At 41.3% G+C, this 19,383-nt stretch overlaps 1 protein-coding gene across 3 annotated transcripts in view; it reads right to left on the reverse strand.

Moving 5' to 3' along the window:
- The window catches only part of LOC123515951 (BCAS3 microtubule associated cell migration factor-like), a 60,370-nt gene extending 49,642 nt beyond the window's left edge, over positions 1 to 10,728 (reverse strand). For all 3 annotated transcript variants that reach the window (XM_045274886.1, XM_045274887.1, XM_045274885.1), the window contains exons 1-2: positions 10,582 to 10,728; positions 8,733 to 8,849 (exon numbers count right to left, since the gene is read on the reverse strand). In XM_045274886.1, the coding sequence (XP_045130821.1) occupies positions 8,733 to 8,843 (111 nt within the window). In that variant the 5' untranslated portion in view covers positions 8,844 to 8,849; positions 10,582 to 10,728. The remainder of the gene's footprint in view (positions 1 to 8,732; positions 8,850 to 10,581) is intronic.
- Between the last annotated feature and the right edge of the window lie 8,655 nt (positions 10,729 to 19,383).

Genomic DNA, 19,383 nt, shown 5'->3' on the forward strand with positions numbered 1-19,383 from the left:
TAATTAATTCTAAATGGCTGTACGAGTATCAAAAAATTTGACTATTGATACCTACAAATCAGGTACTTTGTTCTAATCTTAGCAAAACCTTAAGTATATAGAAAAATTCAGTGTAATTTTTCTTTTATAATTTTCATTTGTACATACTGTAAGTGTAGACTGGTGATGGATAACGTAGACGAGGAGGAGAGAAGGGTGGGGAGGAGGAGGGAGGTTGTCGGACCACAAGTCACCATCCATGCAAATGTCTTTGTAACTTTTCTCCTGGTGTGATTCCTCTAAGCCCACTAGTGGAGGGTTTGTACTCTCACTATATCCCTTATTTTCACCACTACTAAGCCTCTTTGGTGCCATTATATGATTCTAAATGAAAAACCACCAACAGAACGTAGAAGAATGTTGCTTTTCTCACAATTGTGACAGGACTAAGGATGCACATCAGTATCCAGTATACCAGAATATCAGTGTTTTGTTTCAGTATTACCAGTAATACTGGTATTAGAACAGGACAATGGTGGCGGTGTATTACTATCAGGTATTTTTTTTAGTATTAAATCAAACTTTTGCATTTGAGTACTGAAAAGCTCAACCATTAGAACATTCGATTATTGAGTCTCCTCTGTATATTGAAATAATGGAGCTTCACATAATGGTGAAAACAAATAATCACAAATGAGAAATAAAAAAATAGGAAGAGACTGAACATTAATCACTAGCGTATGTATGCCACAATTGTGGCAGGACTAAGGATGCACATCAGTATCCAGTATACCAGAATATCAGTGTTTTGTTTCAGTATTACCAGTAATACTGGTATTAGAATGGGACAATGGTGGCGGTGGGGAGGGAGAGGCCAGATCTTTGTTTATAACCATGTGTGTGGCCATTCAATTACCAGATATTTTCACTACTAATAAGCCTTTGGTGTTAATGTAAGTTTATAAATGAGAAACTACGGACAGAACACAGGAGAATGTTATTCTGATGACCACGATGGCACAACTAGCGAAGGGGGGAAGGAAGAGGCTAGGGATCCTTTCTTTATACCCACGTGTGTGGATGTTCGACTATCAGGTATTTTTTTTAGTATTAAATCGAACTTTTGCATTTGAGTACTGAAAAGCTCAACCATTAGGACATTCGATTATTGAGTCTCCTCTGTATATTGAAATAATGGAGCTTCACATAATGGTGAAAACAAATAATCACAAATGAGAAATCAAAGAATAGGAAGAGACTGAACATTAATCACTAGCGTATGTATCCTCAGCACTTTTAATGGAACATTCCCAAACCAAAACCATAATTTGTAGCTCAGGATCATTATTCCAAATTGATCCTGTGTTCATTTACATACTCCAATAAAATAACACTGAGGAGATTATTAGTTAGATTATAAAGAGATTATTAGACACTGTAGCATAGTGGTTTGCACACTCGGCTCACAATTGAGATGGCCCAGGTTCAAGCCCCGGGGACAGTGAGGCATATGGGTGAGTCTTTTAATGTGTACCCCCTGTTCACCTAGCAACAAGTAAGTACAGGGGATCCTCGCAATTTGATAGGGTTAGGGCGGTTTTTCATAGGTCGAATCAGCGTTTATTCAAATTATGAAGCAATTTTTCCCATAAGATACTTAAGAATTAGGGGGGATAGGGACCAAACTCCAGCCTAGACCCCTTCAAAACATCGCTATAATCTCTAAAAACACTAACTTAGACTAAATCAGTACTATTAAAGGCTTCACTCATATCTAACTTTTTTTATTAAACACATTAGGGTGCTGCACAGTACATTTTTGGAAATAAAAACACTTGCAGCGGTCGTGCGGTACTTGTCCCTGTTCTTCCAAATTGATGATACTATTGATCTAGGGACACCCATTTGCGCTGCAACGACACTGTGAGCTATACCTGCCTCACACTTTCTTATAAGCTCAAGCTTATCTTTGAAAGGCAGGAAATTGTGCTTCTTAGGGCTGGGGCTGGAGGTGGCTTTCCGTCGTTTTGAGTCAGATGAAATGCATCGTTTTCCTCTAGCGTCAATTTTTAGTCAAATTAAGATCTATGGTTTCTAATTAACACTTTTATAATTAAATTAATTTTCTTGTTAATTGGAATGATACTATAATCTCAAATCAATAGAATCTTGATAAATAGATGTAAATATATTTGTATATACAGGCAACCCCCGCTTAACAAACGTTCACACAATGAAATTTCGCTACAACGAACATTTCCTTTTACCACTTTCTGCTCATATAACGAACACCAAACTTGCCTTAAATGAAATTTTATTCAAGTATTCTTTTTTCCAAGATTGAAAGCCCCACTATATCACACAAGCCGACAGGCTTTTGAATACACCAGCACCTCTTGTGGACAAAATGCGCACCACTACCCCTACCCTTCCCCACTCTTAGTTCAAAACAATAACAGAGTCCAGCAGCAGCTCGTCTTCCCTCGCTCAACATGCCACCAAAACACCCTGCAACCAGCCCTGCAATGTCGCCTAGCATTGCTAAGAAGATCAGGAAGTCTCTTACTCTTGAAGTGATGCTGGATATTATTCACAGACACGAGAGAGGCGAGAAAACTAATAAGCATTGCACGCTACCATGGTTTGACTCTATCTACTGTCTCTACTATTTTCAAGTCAGCAGACTCTATTAAGAAGGCTGGTGAGACTGTATCTTCCTTGCAAACTAAAAGAACCACCCGAACTCATGACTCTGCAATGGATAAAATGGAAAGCCTTGTGGAAATGTGGTACATAAGTTTTGTATGTGATACAATGATGCGCCCTTTGTTTACATTTCACAGGTTGCCGGCTAGCGTCTTTCCCGTTCCACTCTCCCTCCCTTCATAAATTCAAGATCATCAACATTATGAAGTTACTTACATACACACATTAATGTACATTATAATGACTTAGTCTTAAATTAAACTGCTTTAATGTTTAACTTCATAATTTTTACTTTCATTAAACTATTTACTGTAATATGATGCACTCTCGCTTTGTTTATTCTCAATGGAAGTTCAAGTCTGGGATCAAACTTGTTATAATTGGTTTGCTTGATGAAAATTCACACAACGAACGTTTTTTTACAAACATAACCCGTTCATTAAGCGAGGATTGCCTGTATATATATTTTTTTGTCCTAGCCTAAGTGAAAAGTAATTCAGTTGTTTGTTTACATTTCTCTGGGACTGTGACATTCCAAGGCAGAACTTCCAAGGAACAACTGGCAAGATAAGCAGCTCTGTTGTTTATGAGTGGACACAGCTGTCTGAAGATTTTCTCATAGGGAACATTAAAGGCCAAAAATAGCACTGAAAAAATAAAAATGGCTTGCTGGGGGTGAAGGGGCCGCCATGTTTGTTTACAGTTGACAAATGCAACAAAGGCGGAAGCGAGCTTGTGTGTGATGACCAGTGTTGACAAAAGTTGGCAGAAAAAGTTGACAGAAAAGTGGTAGTGTGACGCCGCCTCTAAGACGTCGGTTTATACTTCCGCCTACCTAGCAGGTTTGCGGCGAATTTGGGGTGGCAGCAAATTTCACCATGTGGGTGGCACGCGAGATATTAATGTCGAATTGGCGAGTCGGTCAGTCGAACCTTGAGGATTGGTATTAATTAACTGAGTTCTAATTGGCGATAATTTGAACTGCAAACGGTTGAATCACGAGGATCTCCTGTACGGGATATAACTCGAGGGATTGTAGCCTAACATATCACCGTTACTGATTTAATTAAGAGATTTAGTACAAAAGATTTAGTTATATACTACAGCAAAGTCCTGTCTTTAGACATTAATTTCAGAAAAACTAAATATTTCCCATTCTGAAAGTTATATAGGACTACACACAAAGCAATTCTAGCAAGTCTTAGCTATGAAACAAGTCATAGCTAGGAAAAAAAATGGCACAGTCTTGTCATAAATCTGAACAGGATGATAAGACACAGTTCACCCAGTCCTAGTGAGTTATGACAAACCCCAACCAATAGGATGGCCAATCCACAAAACCTCCAGATCAAAATTTCTTTACCCACATAGGACATAATGAATGAACTTAGTGATATGAGATTAATAAGATACTGTTTAGACCATACAGCTATTCTATTTGTTACTGACCAAGTGAGGGAAGTATAGCTGAGAGACAAAGGTATTCTATTTGTTACTGACCAAGTGAGGGAAGTATAGCTGAGAGACAAAGATATGGAAAAATTAACTCAACCCCAAAACTAAGGTGATCATAACATTTTGACATCTTGCTGTAGGCAAGAGCTACTTGGAAAATGCAGTTGTGCAGTAGTGATGGCCTTGGGGATTGTCAAAAGGCATTCCTACAGGATAACACTTACCATATTTCAAAGACTGAAATACTATCTTCCCACTGTGTCTCTTCTCCCAACATATAAAAAAGATGGAAATATTTCTAGAAACTATAAAATGGTGATAAATGGCAATTTTTGCTTTGCTTTTAATATATGAAATAAGTAAGTGCTACATAGAGTGGATCCTCAGTTTCAGACCTCTATTAATTTCTGAAGGCCATTTGCAAACCTAAATGTTTGTAAATCAAAATCATTTTCCCCATAAGAATTAAGAAGAAAGCAACTCAGCACACATCCTACAGTCCCTGCAGCACAAATTCTCTATCAAATGCTTTTGTGTGCCTCTCAGCTGGAATAAAAAAAACAAAGGATTGTTAATGCTACAGAAACAGCATCTAACTGACAGTAAGACGGCATACACTGATCTTTCTGATGACATTCATAATGCATTACTATCTGTCCAAGAGGTCAGGTGCCTCTGTGTTGCAACTGATTGTGATGACAAATATGGCAACCCAGGCACTCTCTCTCTCTCTCTCTCTCTCTCTCTCTCTCTCTCTCTCTCTCTCTCTATGCTAGCCTCTCCTGTCCAGTGTGGCAGTATCATTATCCTCACTTGCCCAACAACATTCAGACAGAAATACTTTACTAACAATTCACACCGGCAGACAGTAGGTCCAACCAGTCCAGGGCCCCAATATGCCATGAGTGTCACTCAAGTGACCAACAGGCAAGCAGTTGCCGCTCTCCATATTTCAAGACAAACCAAACAAGATACAATGGTATCCAGCATGTAGGAGTACATAAACATGGGCCTGTTTTGTCTTCTTTATCACTTAATATGTGTATTTATCCACATGGCCACACAGGGACTATGGATACATGGGAAAAAAAAAACCCTGCCATTCCAGTAAAAAAAAAATTGGTTAGTATCTGACCAGTCCATTATTAAGCGAAATCTATTACTGCAAAGTCTGTTATTGTGAGATATCACTATATAAATGATTTGTTTGAGTACACAGATATGATTAGCCCCTTAAGGATACGGATATTGCTCAGCAACATGCCTCCCACCCATGCTACTTTTGACAATTCAGCAAAAATAGTCATTTTTCATCACCAATTTCTCAATTTTGTGTTGATAAACTGATTAAAATTCTTTCCTCTTCAATCTCCCACAAAACCCAGTCTCTAAGTGATGTGTTATCTCTGTGAAGTGATGAAGTTAAGTAGATTTCAGTGCTCTTTCAGCCTGTGTTCAGATGGTTGTATGCCATGTAGTGTTCTGGCTGGGTAGGCTCAAGATCAGGAATCCCAAGCCTCCTATATCTGCTTTCCTCACAAGTATCTCTCAGCTACTCAATCACATGAATGCCTTAATCTATAATTCTGTAGACATACTAAAAGAAATAGCATTGCTGTGAAATTTATAACATGCAAGAAAAATTGCAATCATCATGGCAAGGAGAATGTAACACATTCAACTAATGTTTTATGTCTCATCCAGTAAAATTATTTTCAAGATTTGAAAGAGTAACTTTTAACTCTCTCCCAATAGCATTTTCAATATGAGGCTGTTCTGGAACATATTTGCCCTTATGTGAAGTGGAAATCAATGGCCACTTATCCTCATCTAAGGAATGAGGAAGAAGACGGAAAAATTCCCTGCCTAGTTGCAGAGCCTATATAGGAGAATCTCTCTCTCTCTCTCTCTATCCACAACATTTTCTCATATTTTTTAAAATTATCTCTATCACCTCTCTCTTACCAGAAAGAAAAGGTGAACATCATGCATGAACAAAAGGTACTCTAACTGAAACATTACTAATGATTACCACAGTACCACAACAATAGCCTTCAGATGATCAGATAGCCAGAATGCTATAAAGATGTCACATGCCATTCCTAACCATCAGACTTTCCCATTACAACAAAATAGAATTCATCTGGGAGTACAGTGGTGCCTCACAATAACAAACCTCACAGTAACAGATTTAGCTCAATAACAAACTAGTCAGATACTAACCATTTTTTTTTACTGTAATGTCATCTTTTTCCCAAGAAATCCTTAGTTCCAGTGTGGCTGCATGGATGAATGCACATGACACAATAAACAACACAAAAAAGGCCCATGATTATCTACTCCTGCATGCTAGATATCAATGTAAATCGTTTTGTTGGTTAACGATTTACAAACTTGTAATAAGGTGGAGAATTGCAATTGCTAGGTTGTGGGATCACTGGAGTGACACTCGTAGCCCGGTTGGACCTGCGGCCTGCTGGTGTGAATTGCTAGTTATGCACTTCTTTTAATGTTGTTGGGCAAGCGAGGATATGACAATGCCACACTGAGAGAGAGAGAGAGAGAGAGAGAGAGAGAGAGAGAGAGAGCAGGCCTGGGTTGATGAAGTGCAGACAACATAGATCCCCCAATCACTTGATTTTTTACTTCATTTACCAGTCTTTGGAGGTCTACAATTTCACTTCTTTCTTCTTTAACTAAGGGTAACTTAGTATGAAGTGGACTAGGTTTTTGTCTTCTACATGACATAATGAACAAATTGTCCCAAGCATGCTTTTCTTTCTTCCAGAGAACCAGCACCCAAATAGGCCTTTTTTTAAATATAGTTTTTTGGCCTTGGCTGGCCCCCTCTCCTACATAATTTTTTTTCTTAAATGGCAAAAAGTAACAACACAGTCGCTTCTCCGAACTTGTCTCTCTCTCTCTCTCTCTCTCTCTCAAGCACTTCTTCCAAGAAGTACTTGTTCATGTAGCAGATTACATGAGGGTGGCCATATGATGAGCTTCTAGTAGGACAATAGTCCAAAGCAGCAGAAAGTAAACACAATGTCAACAACATAGCCACTTATCTGAACTTTTTCTCTCTCTCTCTCTCTCTCTCTCTCTCTCTCTCTCTCAAGCACTTCTTCCAAAAAGTACTTGTTCATATAGCAGATTACATGAGGGTGGCCATATGGTGAGCTTGAAGCAGGACAACAGTCCATAGTAACAGAAAGCAGACACAATGTCAATTACACAGCTACTTCTCCAAACCTACCTGCCCCAGTCTCTCTCTCTCTCTCTCTCTCTCTCTCTCTCTCTCTCATACTTCTTTCTAGAAGTACTTGTTCACATTGCATAATTACTACATTAGATTAGCTATGAGGATGGCCATATGGCAAGCTTGCAGCAGGACAATAGTCCATAGGAAGGCTGCATATGTAAGGTAAGTGTAGAGCTATCTGCACTTGCCACTCAGTCGCACTTCCTTTCACAAATGCCACATTTAGGATGGGTGAAGACTTTTCTATAGAGAACATGTCTTGATTTTTATCTCAACGATGATGTGGAACAAAAGTTAAAAAGGATTTCAGAAATAATTTGAGAAACTCACCAATTTATATTGAAATAGGGAGAGAAAGAAAGACAGAGACAAAGGGTAAGGAGGTGACAGAGCTTAGGAGAGGAAGTTACATCTTTAATTCATCTTTTCTTGGTAAGACAAATTCTTATAAATGTATACTTCTTAAATAATAACTAACCCCTTTATTTCACCACTGAGCATTGAATAAGGTGGCTTAAATGTTAAAAAAAAATTTCAAGTTATTAAAAGAGGATACATTACTGAAAAGAGTAAAGGAGGTTTTATGGGTCTCACAGACAAACCGCTCTCAGTAACAAACAATTCGCAGTAGCAGACACCCCCTCACTCCCAAAGTGTCCATTATCATAAGACAGCACTGTATAATATCATGTTTTTTCTTAGCTCCAGTTCAGATGCTTGAAGTTATTTACCTTGAAGTGATAAGATTTACACTGTCATTTATTCACAATTGCATCATATATTGTGAAAATAGAGGTTTAACTATATTCAATGTACTAGTATTATGGTATTACCTCCTCCAAAGATCAAGAAAAGCATTCAAGCAATATGCATAAGATAAACAAATCAACAATTTTTTTTCTCTCTCTATACAAAGACAATGATGGAGCAGACCTCACAAATCTTTCCATTCCTCACAGGCTACTTGCAACTAAACCAGGAGCTAAGGGGTTAATCAGATACAGTGATTAAATAAAGTATAAGCATACTCTCGATTTAGTACAACATACTCTTTCAGTTTTATGTTAGATCCAATAAACCAATTCACAAAATTCAGGTAATTCGACCATACTTCCATCAACACTCAGATATGGACTACAAGCATGCTGATGAAATTTGTGCATGCCATGTTTGATGAAGAATTTAAGAATTGCCCTCAACTTTGGCAAGAATAATAAAGCTCTGTTTAGAAGAAAATCTACTTTCTGAGAGAAGATACTCAATTTACACAATTCATCAAATCGAGAGTATACTTTACCTTTGCCAGACAAGTCAAAGTTGCATGACTCACTTCATTGATGAATCCTGCCACATTCTCCACAAAGGTCTTCTCCACAACTGGCTCTGGACGAACCTGCTGACCCACCACAGGTCGAGAATGACGTCCACTTTCTCCAGACATGATTAGCTGTGAAATTTAACACACAATATATTAAATCCATGGCTTTTATCAGTAACTACATTATGAAAACATCATCAAAGGCAAAATACATCAAGATTAATAAAAATGTTCCTAGTGAAGTTGTAATTCTAATCTAGAGCAATGGAATCTTGTTTTTCTTTAATTTGATTTGAAAACACTGTATTTCTTAAAGATTTATCATAATACTTCCAAGTGTGGTGGTATTCTAATATGATGATTTAAACAAGGCTTACAGTCCTAAAAATTATTTGTGTGATCACTAAATTATTTGTGTTAAGTTGCTAATCATGTCATTATTGTTTATGTTACTGAGCTTATTAAGGAATGGCATTTATGCAACTTACATAAAATACTGCAACATGACAGTCTTGTTATGGGGATCTGTACTGATTGATATATGAACAATGATTGGTTATGTGCTAATTTGTTTATTGAGACAATGCAATCAACTATTCCAGATTGAATCATACATGAACAAACCAGCTAGATCAGGTGTGGGCAAACTACAGCCCGCAGGCCACATGTGGTCAGACAAATGTTAGTAAATTTGGAAGAGCAAGTTAATAGGCAATGCCAAATAATATTGTGAGCATTTTATTTTCTTCCTGCAAGTGTGCACATGCATGTGAGAGTGGCCTTTTCCTTAGAAACCTTTAATTTTGCATTTTAAATATTAATGATTTGGGGTTAATATAGTATGCGGCCCTATAATATTATGATTTTTTTTTAATGTGGCCCTAGCACTGAAAAGTGTGCCCACTCCTGAGCTAGATATAACACAAGGCTTTCCTTGATCCAAACTATCTATGCATGCAATCCCATCAATTAAAGGTTAAGCTTCATAGTTATGATGTGAGCATAAGTTTGTTTAACTAGTGGTATGCTTGCAATACAATTCATTGTACTTTCAGGTATAAAGAAAATAAAATGTCAACTTACTAATATTTAGCTTGGTTTGATTTAAGTCATAATACATTAAAATCCATTTACAACATATCAGAATAATACCCATTTGGGTAAATCTTTATAATATAGTCACATCAGATACAAGTACAAACATAGAACTCACATATCATGTAGAAGGATCGGTGACCTTACCGTATGGCACATGTTTAGAATATCTATAATAGCACTTGAGATCTCATGTGGCAAAAGTTCGAGATTTTCTAAGTACAGCAGTGTAATTTTTTAGGTGTTTTGTTAGGTTAGGTTTATGTTTGGTTACTTAATATCCTAATGGAGGGTCCTGGGAGACCCCTCCCCCAAACTAGGATAAGATATTTTACAATAAATCAGAACATTAAGTGGTAGATGGTGGGAGGGGGTGTGGTGAACGCAAACGTATTATAAATAATTATCCAAATATGTTACTGTCCGATTTTTTTTTAATCTGTTATTCCAAGTCAACTTCAAGTACCTCAGAAAAGGTTTCATAAGCGACAACCTACCGCCACTGAACATGACAGGGAAAACTTGGAATAACCTACGTATCACCAACTATTGCAATACATAAATTTATGCATTACTAATATCTATATTACTGCATAAAGATAGAAACACCTAGCTGATGCCCTTATAAGCCTTCCTTCTCAAGCTGCCAGCAGTACCAGCTTGCGTCACACACAAAGAACACCCAACTTGCATCCTATCATGGATATCTACACACTATTTTTACGTCTATATAAATACAGAGACGATAAATGTCACGCACACTTACTTAATAAATGTTACAAATTCATTCTCGTCGAGATTTAGGGCGACTAGGCTGTAAAATTTGTGCCTGCCTCAGTACTGCGTCGCACCGCGTCAGCTGATCTTTGTTTTGTTGTCCAGACACCCTAGCAAGCGCCCTTATTGGAGGAGAGTCATCGTACCTTCTGTACTGTTTTGTATATATATATATATATATATATATATATATATATATATATATATATATATATATATATATATATATATATATATATATATATATAAATAAATAAATAATATATATATATATATATATATATATATATATATATATATATATATATATATATATATATATATATATATATATATATATATATATATATATATATATATATATATATACAATATATTTGGTAAGAGGTTTTTTCTGAATGCATGTTCTGTTGAAGTAAAAGTAAATCTTACAAAGTAAACAATACAATTACTGCTGTAAACGTCAACAGAACATGCATATATATATATATATATATATATATATATATATATATATATATATATATATATATATATATATATATATATATATATATATATATATATATATATATATATATATATATATATATATATATATATATATATAGAGAGAGAGAGAGAGAGAGAGAGAGAGAGAGAGAGAGAGAGAGAGAGAGAGAGAGAGAGAGATAATAGATTGATTGATTGATTGATACATTTATTGTTGAATTAATAAATAATTACAACAAAGGAGGAGGATGGGCCTTGCCACCCACCCCCTTGGCAAAAATTAAGATTAAAGTATCACAGAAAAAACTCTGGACAGTATACACAACAAGAATACAAGTATTTCAATAAATAGATACACATATTGCACACCTTATTGCCTAAGACATCCTACAGTCTGGGAGCAAACTGAGGATATTCCCTGAGTATATCCCTGAGAGTGGCAGAGTCTAGGAGATGGTCAATGAGCCTGTACAAGTCATGCTGACCTTGTGGCCTAGAAATAGATAGATAGATAGATAGATAGAAGTATATGTATATATATATATATATATATATATATATATATATATATATATATATATATATATATATATATATATATATATATATATATATATATATATATATATATATATATATATATATATATATATATATATATATATATATATATATATATATATATATATATATATAGAGAGAGAGAGAGAGAGAGAGAGAGAGAGAGAGAGAGAGAGAGGTGTGTGTGTAAAATTCACCTCCTCGGTCGCCTGCTGATCACCCAGCCAGTCTTCCCCATTACGGAGCGAGCTCAGAGCTCATAGACCGATCTTCGGGTCGGACTGAGACCACATAACACACTACACACACCGGGAAAGCGAGGCCACAACCCCTCGAGTTACATCCCGTACCTATTTACTGCTAGGTGAACAGGGGCCACACATTAAGAGGCTTGCCCATTTGCCTCGCCGCCCCGGGACTCGAACCGGGCCCTCTCGATTGTGAGTCGAGCGTGCTAACCACTATACTACGCGGTGTGTGTGTTTCACTGTTTGATCTGCTGCAGTCTCTGACGAGACACCCAGACGTTACCCTACGGAACGAGCTCAGAGCTCATTATTTCCGATCTTCGGATAGGCCTGAGACCAGGCACACACCACACAACAAGGTCACAACTTCTCGATTTACATCCCGTACCTACTCACTGCTACGTGAACAGGGGCTACACGTGAAAGGAGACACACCCAAATATCTCCACCCGGCCGGGGAATCGAACCACGGTCCTCTGGCTTGTGAAGCCACCGCTCTAACCACTGAGCTACCGGGCCGGTGTGTATGTGTGTGTGTGTGTGTGTGTGTGTGTGTTTTATGTAGGAATTAGAGGGCCAGCCGAGGAAAAAAAAAAAAACACTTGAGTGCTGGTTCTCGAAAAAGAAGAAAAGCGTCAGCCAAAACTACGGAGCAAATGCCTCGATATCTCCTTCTTAAAAGAAGACAAATCGTAGGAGGTCGGAAATACAGATGCAGAGAGTGAGTTCCAGAGTTTACCAGTGAAAGCTATTAATGATTGAGAGTAATAGTTAACTCTTGCGTTAGGGAGTTGGACAGAATAAGGATTGATTGATTGATTGATAAATTTATTGTTGAATTAATAAATAATTACAACAAAGGAGGAGGATGGGCCTTGCCACCCACCCCCTGGGCAAGGACTTAAGGTTAAAGTATCACAAAAATAACTCTGGACAGTATACACAGCAAGAATACAAGTATTTCAATAAATAAATACACATATTGCACACCTTATTGCCTAAGACATCCTACAGTCTGGGAGCAAACTGAGGATATTCCCTGAGTATTTCCTTGAGGGTGGCAGAGTCTAGGAGATTGTCTATGAGGCTGTACAAGTCATGCTGACCTTGTGGCCTAAATTTAGCAATGAGAGGACATTCCATGATATAGTGACGCAGAGTGTGTCCCCTTGGTGCAGCACACAGAACACACCAGGAGAAGCACTGACTTCCCAAAAGTATTTGTAGCCTAATCTGAGCCTCATTGCCACCCTGTCATGTGATGCAGTATGTCTCCCGTAGGTGTGAGCACAGCTCTTGGAGACACGTGCATAGTGAAGACTAGTGCTGCTGCCCCTATGGCAACAAAGCTCCAACTGATCACTAATGCTACTTTGTACAAAGTCCATAATGCTACTCTTAACATAATCCAGAGTGTACTCAGTGCCAGGGTTCACAGTGTCATCTTGTAGGGCACACTGAGCAAGGTGGTCTGCTTTTTCATTTAGCGGGATACCCACATGAGAGGGTATCCAGATGAAATGGACCGTGGCACCAGCACCTTCAAGGGTGAGAGAAAGAAGAAAGCCTTGTGCAGCGAAGCCGCGGAAGGAGAAGAGGCATGCAGTTAGCAAGATCAGTAGAACAGCTAATTAGCGATAAAAGATAGAAAGATCGAGATGCAACATTCTGCGATAAGAAAGAGGCTGAAGAGTTACACAGGAGGGGAGTTGATGAGACGAAAAGCTTTTGACTCCACCCTATCTAGTAAACCTGTGTGACTAGAACGCCACCCCACCCAAAAAAAATAAAAATAAAAATAAAAAAAACATGCGAAGAGTACTCCATACAAAGTTGGAGGGGCAAGAAAAACTGGCGGAGATGCCTCATAAATCCTTACTTCATAGAAGCTGTTTTAGCAAGAGATGAGGTGCGAAGTTTCCAGTTAAGATTATGAATAAAGGACAGACCGAGGATATTCAGTGTCGAAAAGGGAGACAGTTGAGTGTCCTTGAAGAAGAGGGGATAGTTGTTTGGAAGGTTGTGTCAAGCTGATAGATGGAGGAATTGAGGTTTTGAGGCATTGAAAACTAGGATATTTTCTCTGGCCCAATCGGAAATCTTAGAAAGATCAGAAGTCAGAAGTTGCATCTTTTTTTTTTTTTTATACGTAGGGAAGAGGAACCGGCCAAGGGCAAAAAAAGAGGAGATAAAAAAAAAGGCCCACTTGAGTGCTGGCTCTCTAAGAGTGTAAAAGCGTCAGCCAAAATTCAGGAGCAAATGCCTCGATACCTCTCTCTTAAAAGAAGACAAGTCGTAGGAATTCGGAAATACAGATGCAGGGAGGGAGTTCCAGAGTTTACCAGTGAAAGGGATGAATGATTGAGAATACTGGTTAACTCTTGCGTTAGAAGGTTGGACAGAATAGGGATGGGAGGGATGCGGAGGGATGCGAGGCCGAAGAATGAGGGGAGGCATGTAGTTAGCAAGATCAGTAGAACAGTTACCATGAAAATAACGATAAAAGATAGAAAGAGATGCAACATTTCGGCGATGAGAAAGAGGCTGAAGACAGTTAGTCAGAGGAGGGGAGTTGATGAGACGAAAAGCTTTTGATTCCACCCTATCTAGTAAAACTGTGTGACTGAAATCCCCCCAAACATGGGAAGAGTACTTCATACGCGGGCGGATAAGGCCCTTATACAGAGTAAGCAGTTGGAGGGGCGAGAAAAACTGGCGGAGACGTCTCAGAATACGAACTTCATAGAAGCTGTTTTAGCAAAGAGATGAAATGTGAAGTTTCCAGTTAAGATTATGAGCAAAGGACAGACTGAGGATATTCATTGTGGAAGAGGGAGACAGCTGTGTGTCATTGAAGAAGAGGGGATAGTTGTCTTGAAGGTTGTGTCGAGTTGATAGATGGAGGAATTGAATTTTTGACGCATTGAAAACTACTAGATTTTCTCTGCCCCAATCGGAAATCTTAGAAAGATCGGAAGTCAGGCGTTCTGTAGCGTCCCTGCGTGATCTGTTGACTTCCTGAAGGTTTGGTCGTCTCTGAAAGGACGTGGAAAGATATAGGGTGGTATCATCAGCGTAGGAGTAGATAGGGCAAGAAGTTTGGTTAAGAAGGTCATTAATGAATAATAGAAAGAGAGTGGGTGACAGGACAGAACCCTGAGGAACACCACTATTAATAGATTTAGGAGAACAGTGGCCGTCTATACCACAGCAGCAATAGAGCGGTCGGAGAGGAAACTTGAGATAAAGTTACAGCCGTAGGAGGGCAGTTTTTAAATCAAAGCTTTGTACCAGACTCTATCAAAAGTTTTTGATACGTCTAACGTTACAGCAAAAGTTTCATCGAAATCTCTAAAAGAGGATGACCAAGACTCAGTAAGGAAAGCCAGAAGATCACCAGTTGAGCGACCTTGACGGAAGCCATACTGGCGATCAGACAGAAGATTGTGAAGTGACAGATGTTTGAGAATCTACCTATTCAGGATAGATTCAAAAACTTTAGACAAGCATGAGATTAAAGCTATAGGACGGTAGTTTGAGGGGTTAGAACGGTCACCCTTTTTAGGAACAGGCTGAATGTAAGCGAACTTCCAGCAGGAAGGAAAGGTAGAAGTAGATAGACAAAGTTGAAAGAGTTTGGCCAGGCAAGATGCAAGCACGGAAGCACAATTTTTGAGAACAATACGAGGTACCCCATCAGGACCATAAGCCTTTCTAGAGTTTAGGCCAGCGAGGGCATGGAAAACATCGTTACGAAGAATTTTAACTGTAGACATGAAATAGTCATAGGGAGGAGGAGAGGGGGAGAAAAACACAGTATCGTCCAAGGTGGAGTTGTGAGCAAAGGTTTGAGGGAAGAGTTCAGCTTTAGAGACAGAAGAGATGGCAGTAATGCCATCGGGATGAAATAAAGGAGGAAAAGATGAAGAAGTGAAGTTATTTGAGATGTTTTTTGGCTATAGATGCCAGAAGTCTCGAGGGGAGTTTGAGATTGAAAGATTTTGACATTTTCTAATTGTGAAGGAGTGTTTGGCAAGTTGAAGAACAGACTTGGCATGATTCCGGGCAGAGATATAAAGTGAGTGAGATTCAGGAGATGGAAGACTCAAGTACCTTGTGTGGGCAACCTCTCTATCATGTATAACACCAGGGGAGGTGGACGCCTGAGGCCGCCAGGAGGGTGGGCAGGTCGAGTGTTGTGATGGCCAGGGCGGAGAGCCGGGAGCGTAATGCAGTATTTTGAGAGAAGAAGCGTGGGCATTGAAGCAGGAAATGTTCCATGTCCTCAGGGGTAGTCCTACACCAAGGGCAGAAGTGGTCACGAGACAGTCGACGCATGCGATGGAAGTAAGGAGTATGGTGTGGCCCAGGCAGAGGCGGGCAGAAAACGCATATATATATATATATATATATATATATATATATATATATATATATATATATATATATATATATATATATATATATATATATATATATATATACATGTTTTATTTGCCTTATAAGTTCATAACCACGAGAGAATGCAGGGAAAAATACGGTGGGGGGGGCGGGGGAAGAAGCATGGGAGAAATTTTAAGTTACTCCTAACAACGTTTTCTATGAAAGTATTCGCTTTCAACATATGACAACACCGTCGCTGTCCTCCAAACTTTAACCCACACCAAAACTTCCTCTCTGTATATTCCTTGACCCTAGCTCACATGGCCGGCGACTCAAACTGTCCGCGTTGCCATGGTTACGTCCTGGGCGGTGCACCACTCGGTAATTGTACTCCTCCATGTAGCTTAGCCACCTCCACAGCTGTCCTTCTGGGTTCTTCAGAGTCTTTAGCCACCTCAGCGCCACATGGTCGGTCCTGATAACAAACTCAGCTCCATATAGTACGAGTGGAAGTGGGCCAAACTTCTCACTATAGCCAGCAACTCCTTCTTGGTGACGCAGTAGTTCAGCTCAGGCTTGCTGAACTTGGCGCTGTAATAGGCTAGCACATACTCCTTACCTTCCTTTACTTGAGACAGCACTGCTCCGAGGCCCTCTGCGCTCGCGTCAGTGTCGAGAATGAAGGGAAGGCCGGGAACAGGGAAGGGCAACACCGGAGCACTTCTCGCCGCCTTCAAACCATCAAACGCGTCCTGGCAAGCTTCATCCCAGGTGAAGCGGGCATTCTTCCTTGTCAGCTGATGCAGGGGAGCCGCAAGGGCGGCAAAGCCTTCCACGAACCTACGGTAGTAACTCCACAGGCCAAGGAAGCTTCTCACACTCGCCACCGACTTCGGGACCGGCCAATCCGCCACTGCCGACACCTTGTTAAGGTCCGTGCGCACCCCGCCTCGCCCCACGACATGTCCCAGGAACGGCACTTCATGCTGGAAGAAGGTGCATTTCTTCGGGTTCAGCTTCAGGTTCGCCTCCCGCAGATGACCCAGCACCACCTCCAGACGTTGCAGCTCCTCCTCAAACGTCCTCGCGAACACCAGAACGTCATCCAGGTACACTAAAGCTGCCTTCCACTGCAACTCAGCTAGCACCTTCTCCATGAGCCGCTCGAAGCATTCTGGGGCGTTACACAACCCAAATGGCATCACGCGAAACTGCCACAGTCCCTACCCGAAGGAGAACGCCGTTTTCTGCATGTCTGCCTCTGCCATCATCACCTGGTGGTACCCTTACTTTAGGTCCTAGGTGGACAACCACTGAACACCAGCCAGAGCGTCCAGGGTGTCGTCTATCCTGGGCAGGGGATAGGAGTCCTTTACTGTGACATCATTCAGCGCCCTGTAATCTACACAGAAGCGTTTGGTGCCATCCTTCTTGTTTACCAGGACTGCTGGCGACGACCACGGGCTGTCAGAGCGCTCCACTAACCCCTGCGCGGCAATCTCCACCATGCGCTGCATCTCTTCTCTCTTGGCCAGCGGAACACGGCGATGTGGCTGTTTTATCGGCGGACTGTCGGCCGTGTTGATGGAGTGCTATACTAACGACGTGCAGTCAAGGTCTTGAGCATCTCGGCTGAAGATGTCCTCGTGCTCCATCAGCAGTTTCTCCAGCTTCACCACCTGTTCAGGAGTCAGCTTGGTGGCGCCATGTACCGCCAAATCCACCACGTGTGTAGGTAGCGCAGGGATCTTCTCACCCACATCTCCGTCCACCTCACCTCCGCAGCTGCGCGCCACTGCCTGGCGTTCACAGGCTATCACAGTGGTGTCTGCAGTCTCATCTTCCCTCACAACTCGGCAGTGCAGCTTCAGCCTCTCGTCCTCGACATCTGAACTCGTTACGGGGCTCTCCACCTGTTCAATAGCATCGTCAAGGATCAGCGGTACCCATTGTCCTCGTACCTGCATCTGCATCCTTCTGAGGTCCACACATGCTTCACTCTGAACCAGAAAATCCAGCCCCAGCAGACAGGGTACTGCCATGTCGGCCACGAATACTGGTAGCTTCTCTTCCACGCCACCCACCATGATTGTAGACATCACGGGGCCCTCGTAGCGTCGTACAGTCACGCCACACACCTGCCGGTCTGACACAGGGAAATCTTGACTTGCCACTACTTCTTCCCTGACGAACGTCCTCGCCACTTCAATGTCCACCACCAGGGGACACTGGCGGCTGTCCACTGCGCTCGGCACTCGGACCGCCAGCGCAGTAGCGTCGCTGCAGCACTTTACACAGACGGGGCCCGGGGACGACTTGGCTGGACAGTGGCCCGAACTCCCAGCCTGCTTTCGTTTCCCCCCACCATCATGACGTCCTTCAGCTGCGAGCAGGCAGCACGGCGATGCCCCAACCGTCCACAGTTCTCGCAGCAAGCCTTGGTGGGAGAACGTGCTCGCACATCCTCCAGCGAGCGTGTCCTCCGCTCACTGCGGCAGTCACTGCGACGATGACCACGTTTGCCACACTTCCAGCAGAAGCCACTAAACTCACCTGAGCTGGTGCCCCTCATCCTCCCCTGCCGGACTTGTGTACGTCGAGCTGGTAGGTGGCTTCGCGGCGGCTTCTGGGCGGCAAAGCGGTGGTACGACGTCACAGCGGCGGCGGTAGTGTACAGGAAAGCCCCAAATTCCATGGTCCTCGCCAGCGCCTGCTGTACATCTGCTGGATGCGCCTGCTTCACGTAGATTTGCACTTGCTGATCCTCCAGTGCGTCTACGAAAGCATCCCGAGACAGTACCGTCACCATCTCTTCTGGGGCCACTGGGTACGCATGACGGCAGCGACTCCACCGCCTGGCTAGCTGTGGAAAAGACTCACCCTGCTGACGTGTTCTGCCCTTCAGCTGCTCCCTGTACACCTCGGCTTGGAACACACTTCCGAAGCGCCTCCTTAACACCTCAGCCACCGTGGTGTATGTTGATCGTTGGCTCGCCGTCATGTGTGCCAAAATCTTCATCGCTGGCCCGCGCAGACTGGCCACAAGCTGCAGTGTTTTTTCCTGGTCGCCCCATCCCTGTCCTTGAGCGAGCAGCTCAAACTGTGCC

Source organism: Portunus trituberculatus, chromosome 40 (assembly GCF_017591435.1).
Source record: "Portunus trituberculatus isolate SZX2019 chromosome 40, ASM1759143v1, whole genome shotgun sequence".
Lineage (NCBI taxonomy): Eukaryota > Metazoa > Arthropoda > Malacostraca > Decapoda > Portunidae > Portunus > Portunus trituberculatus.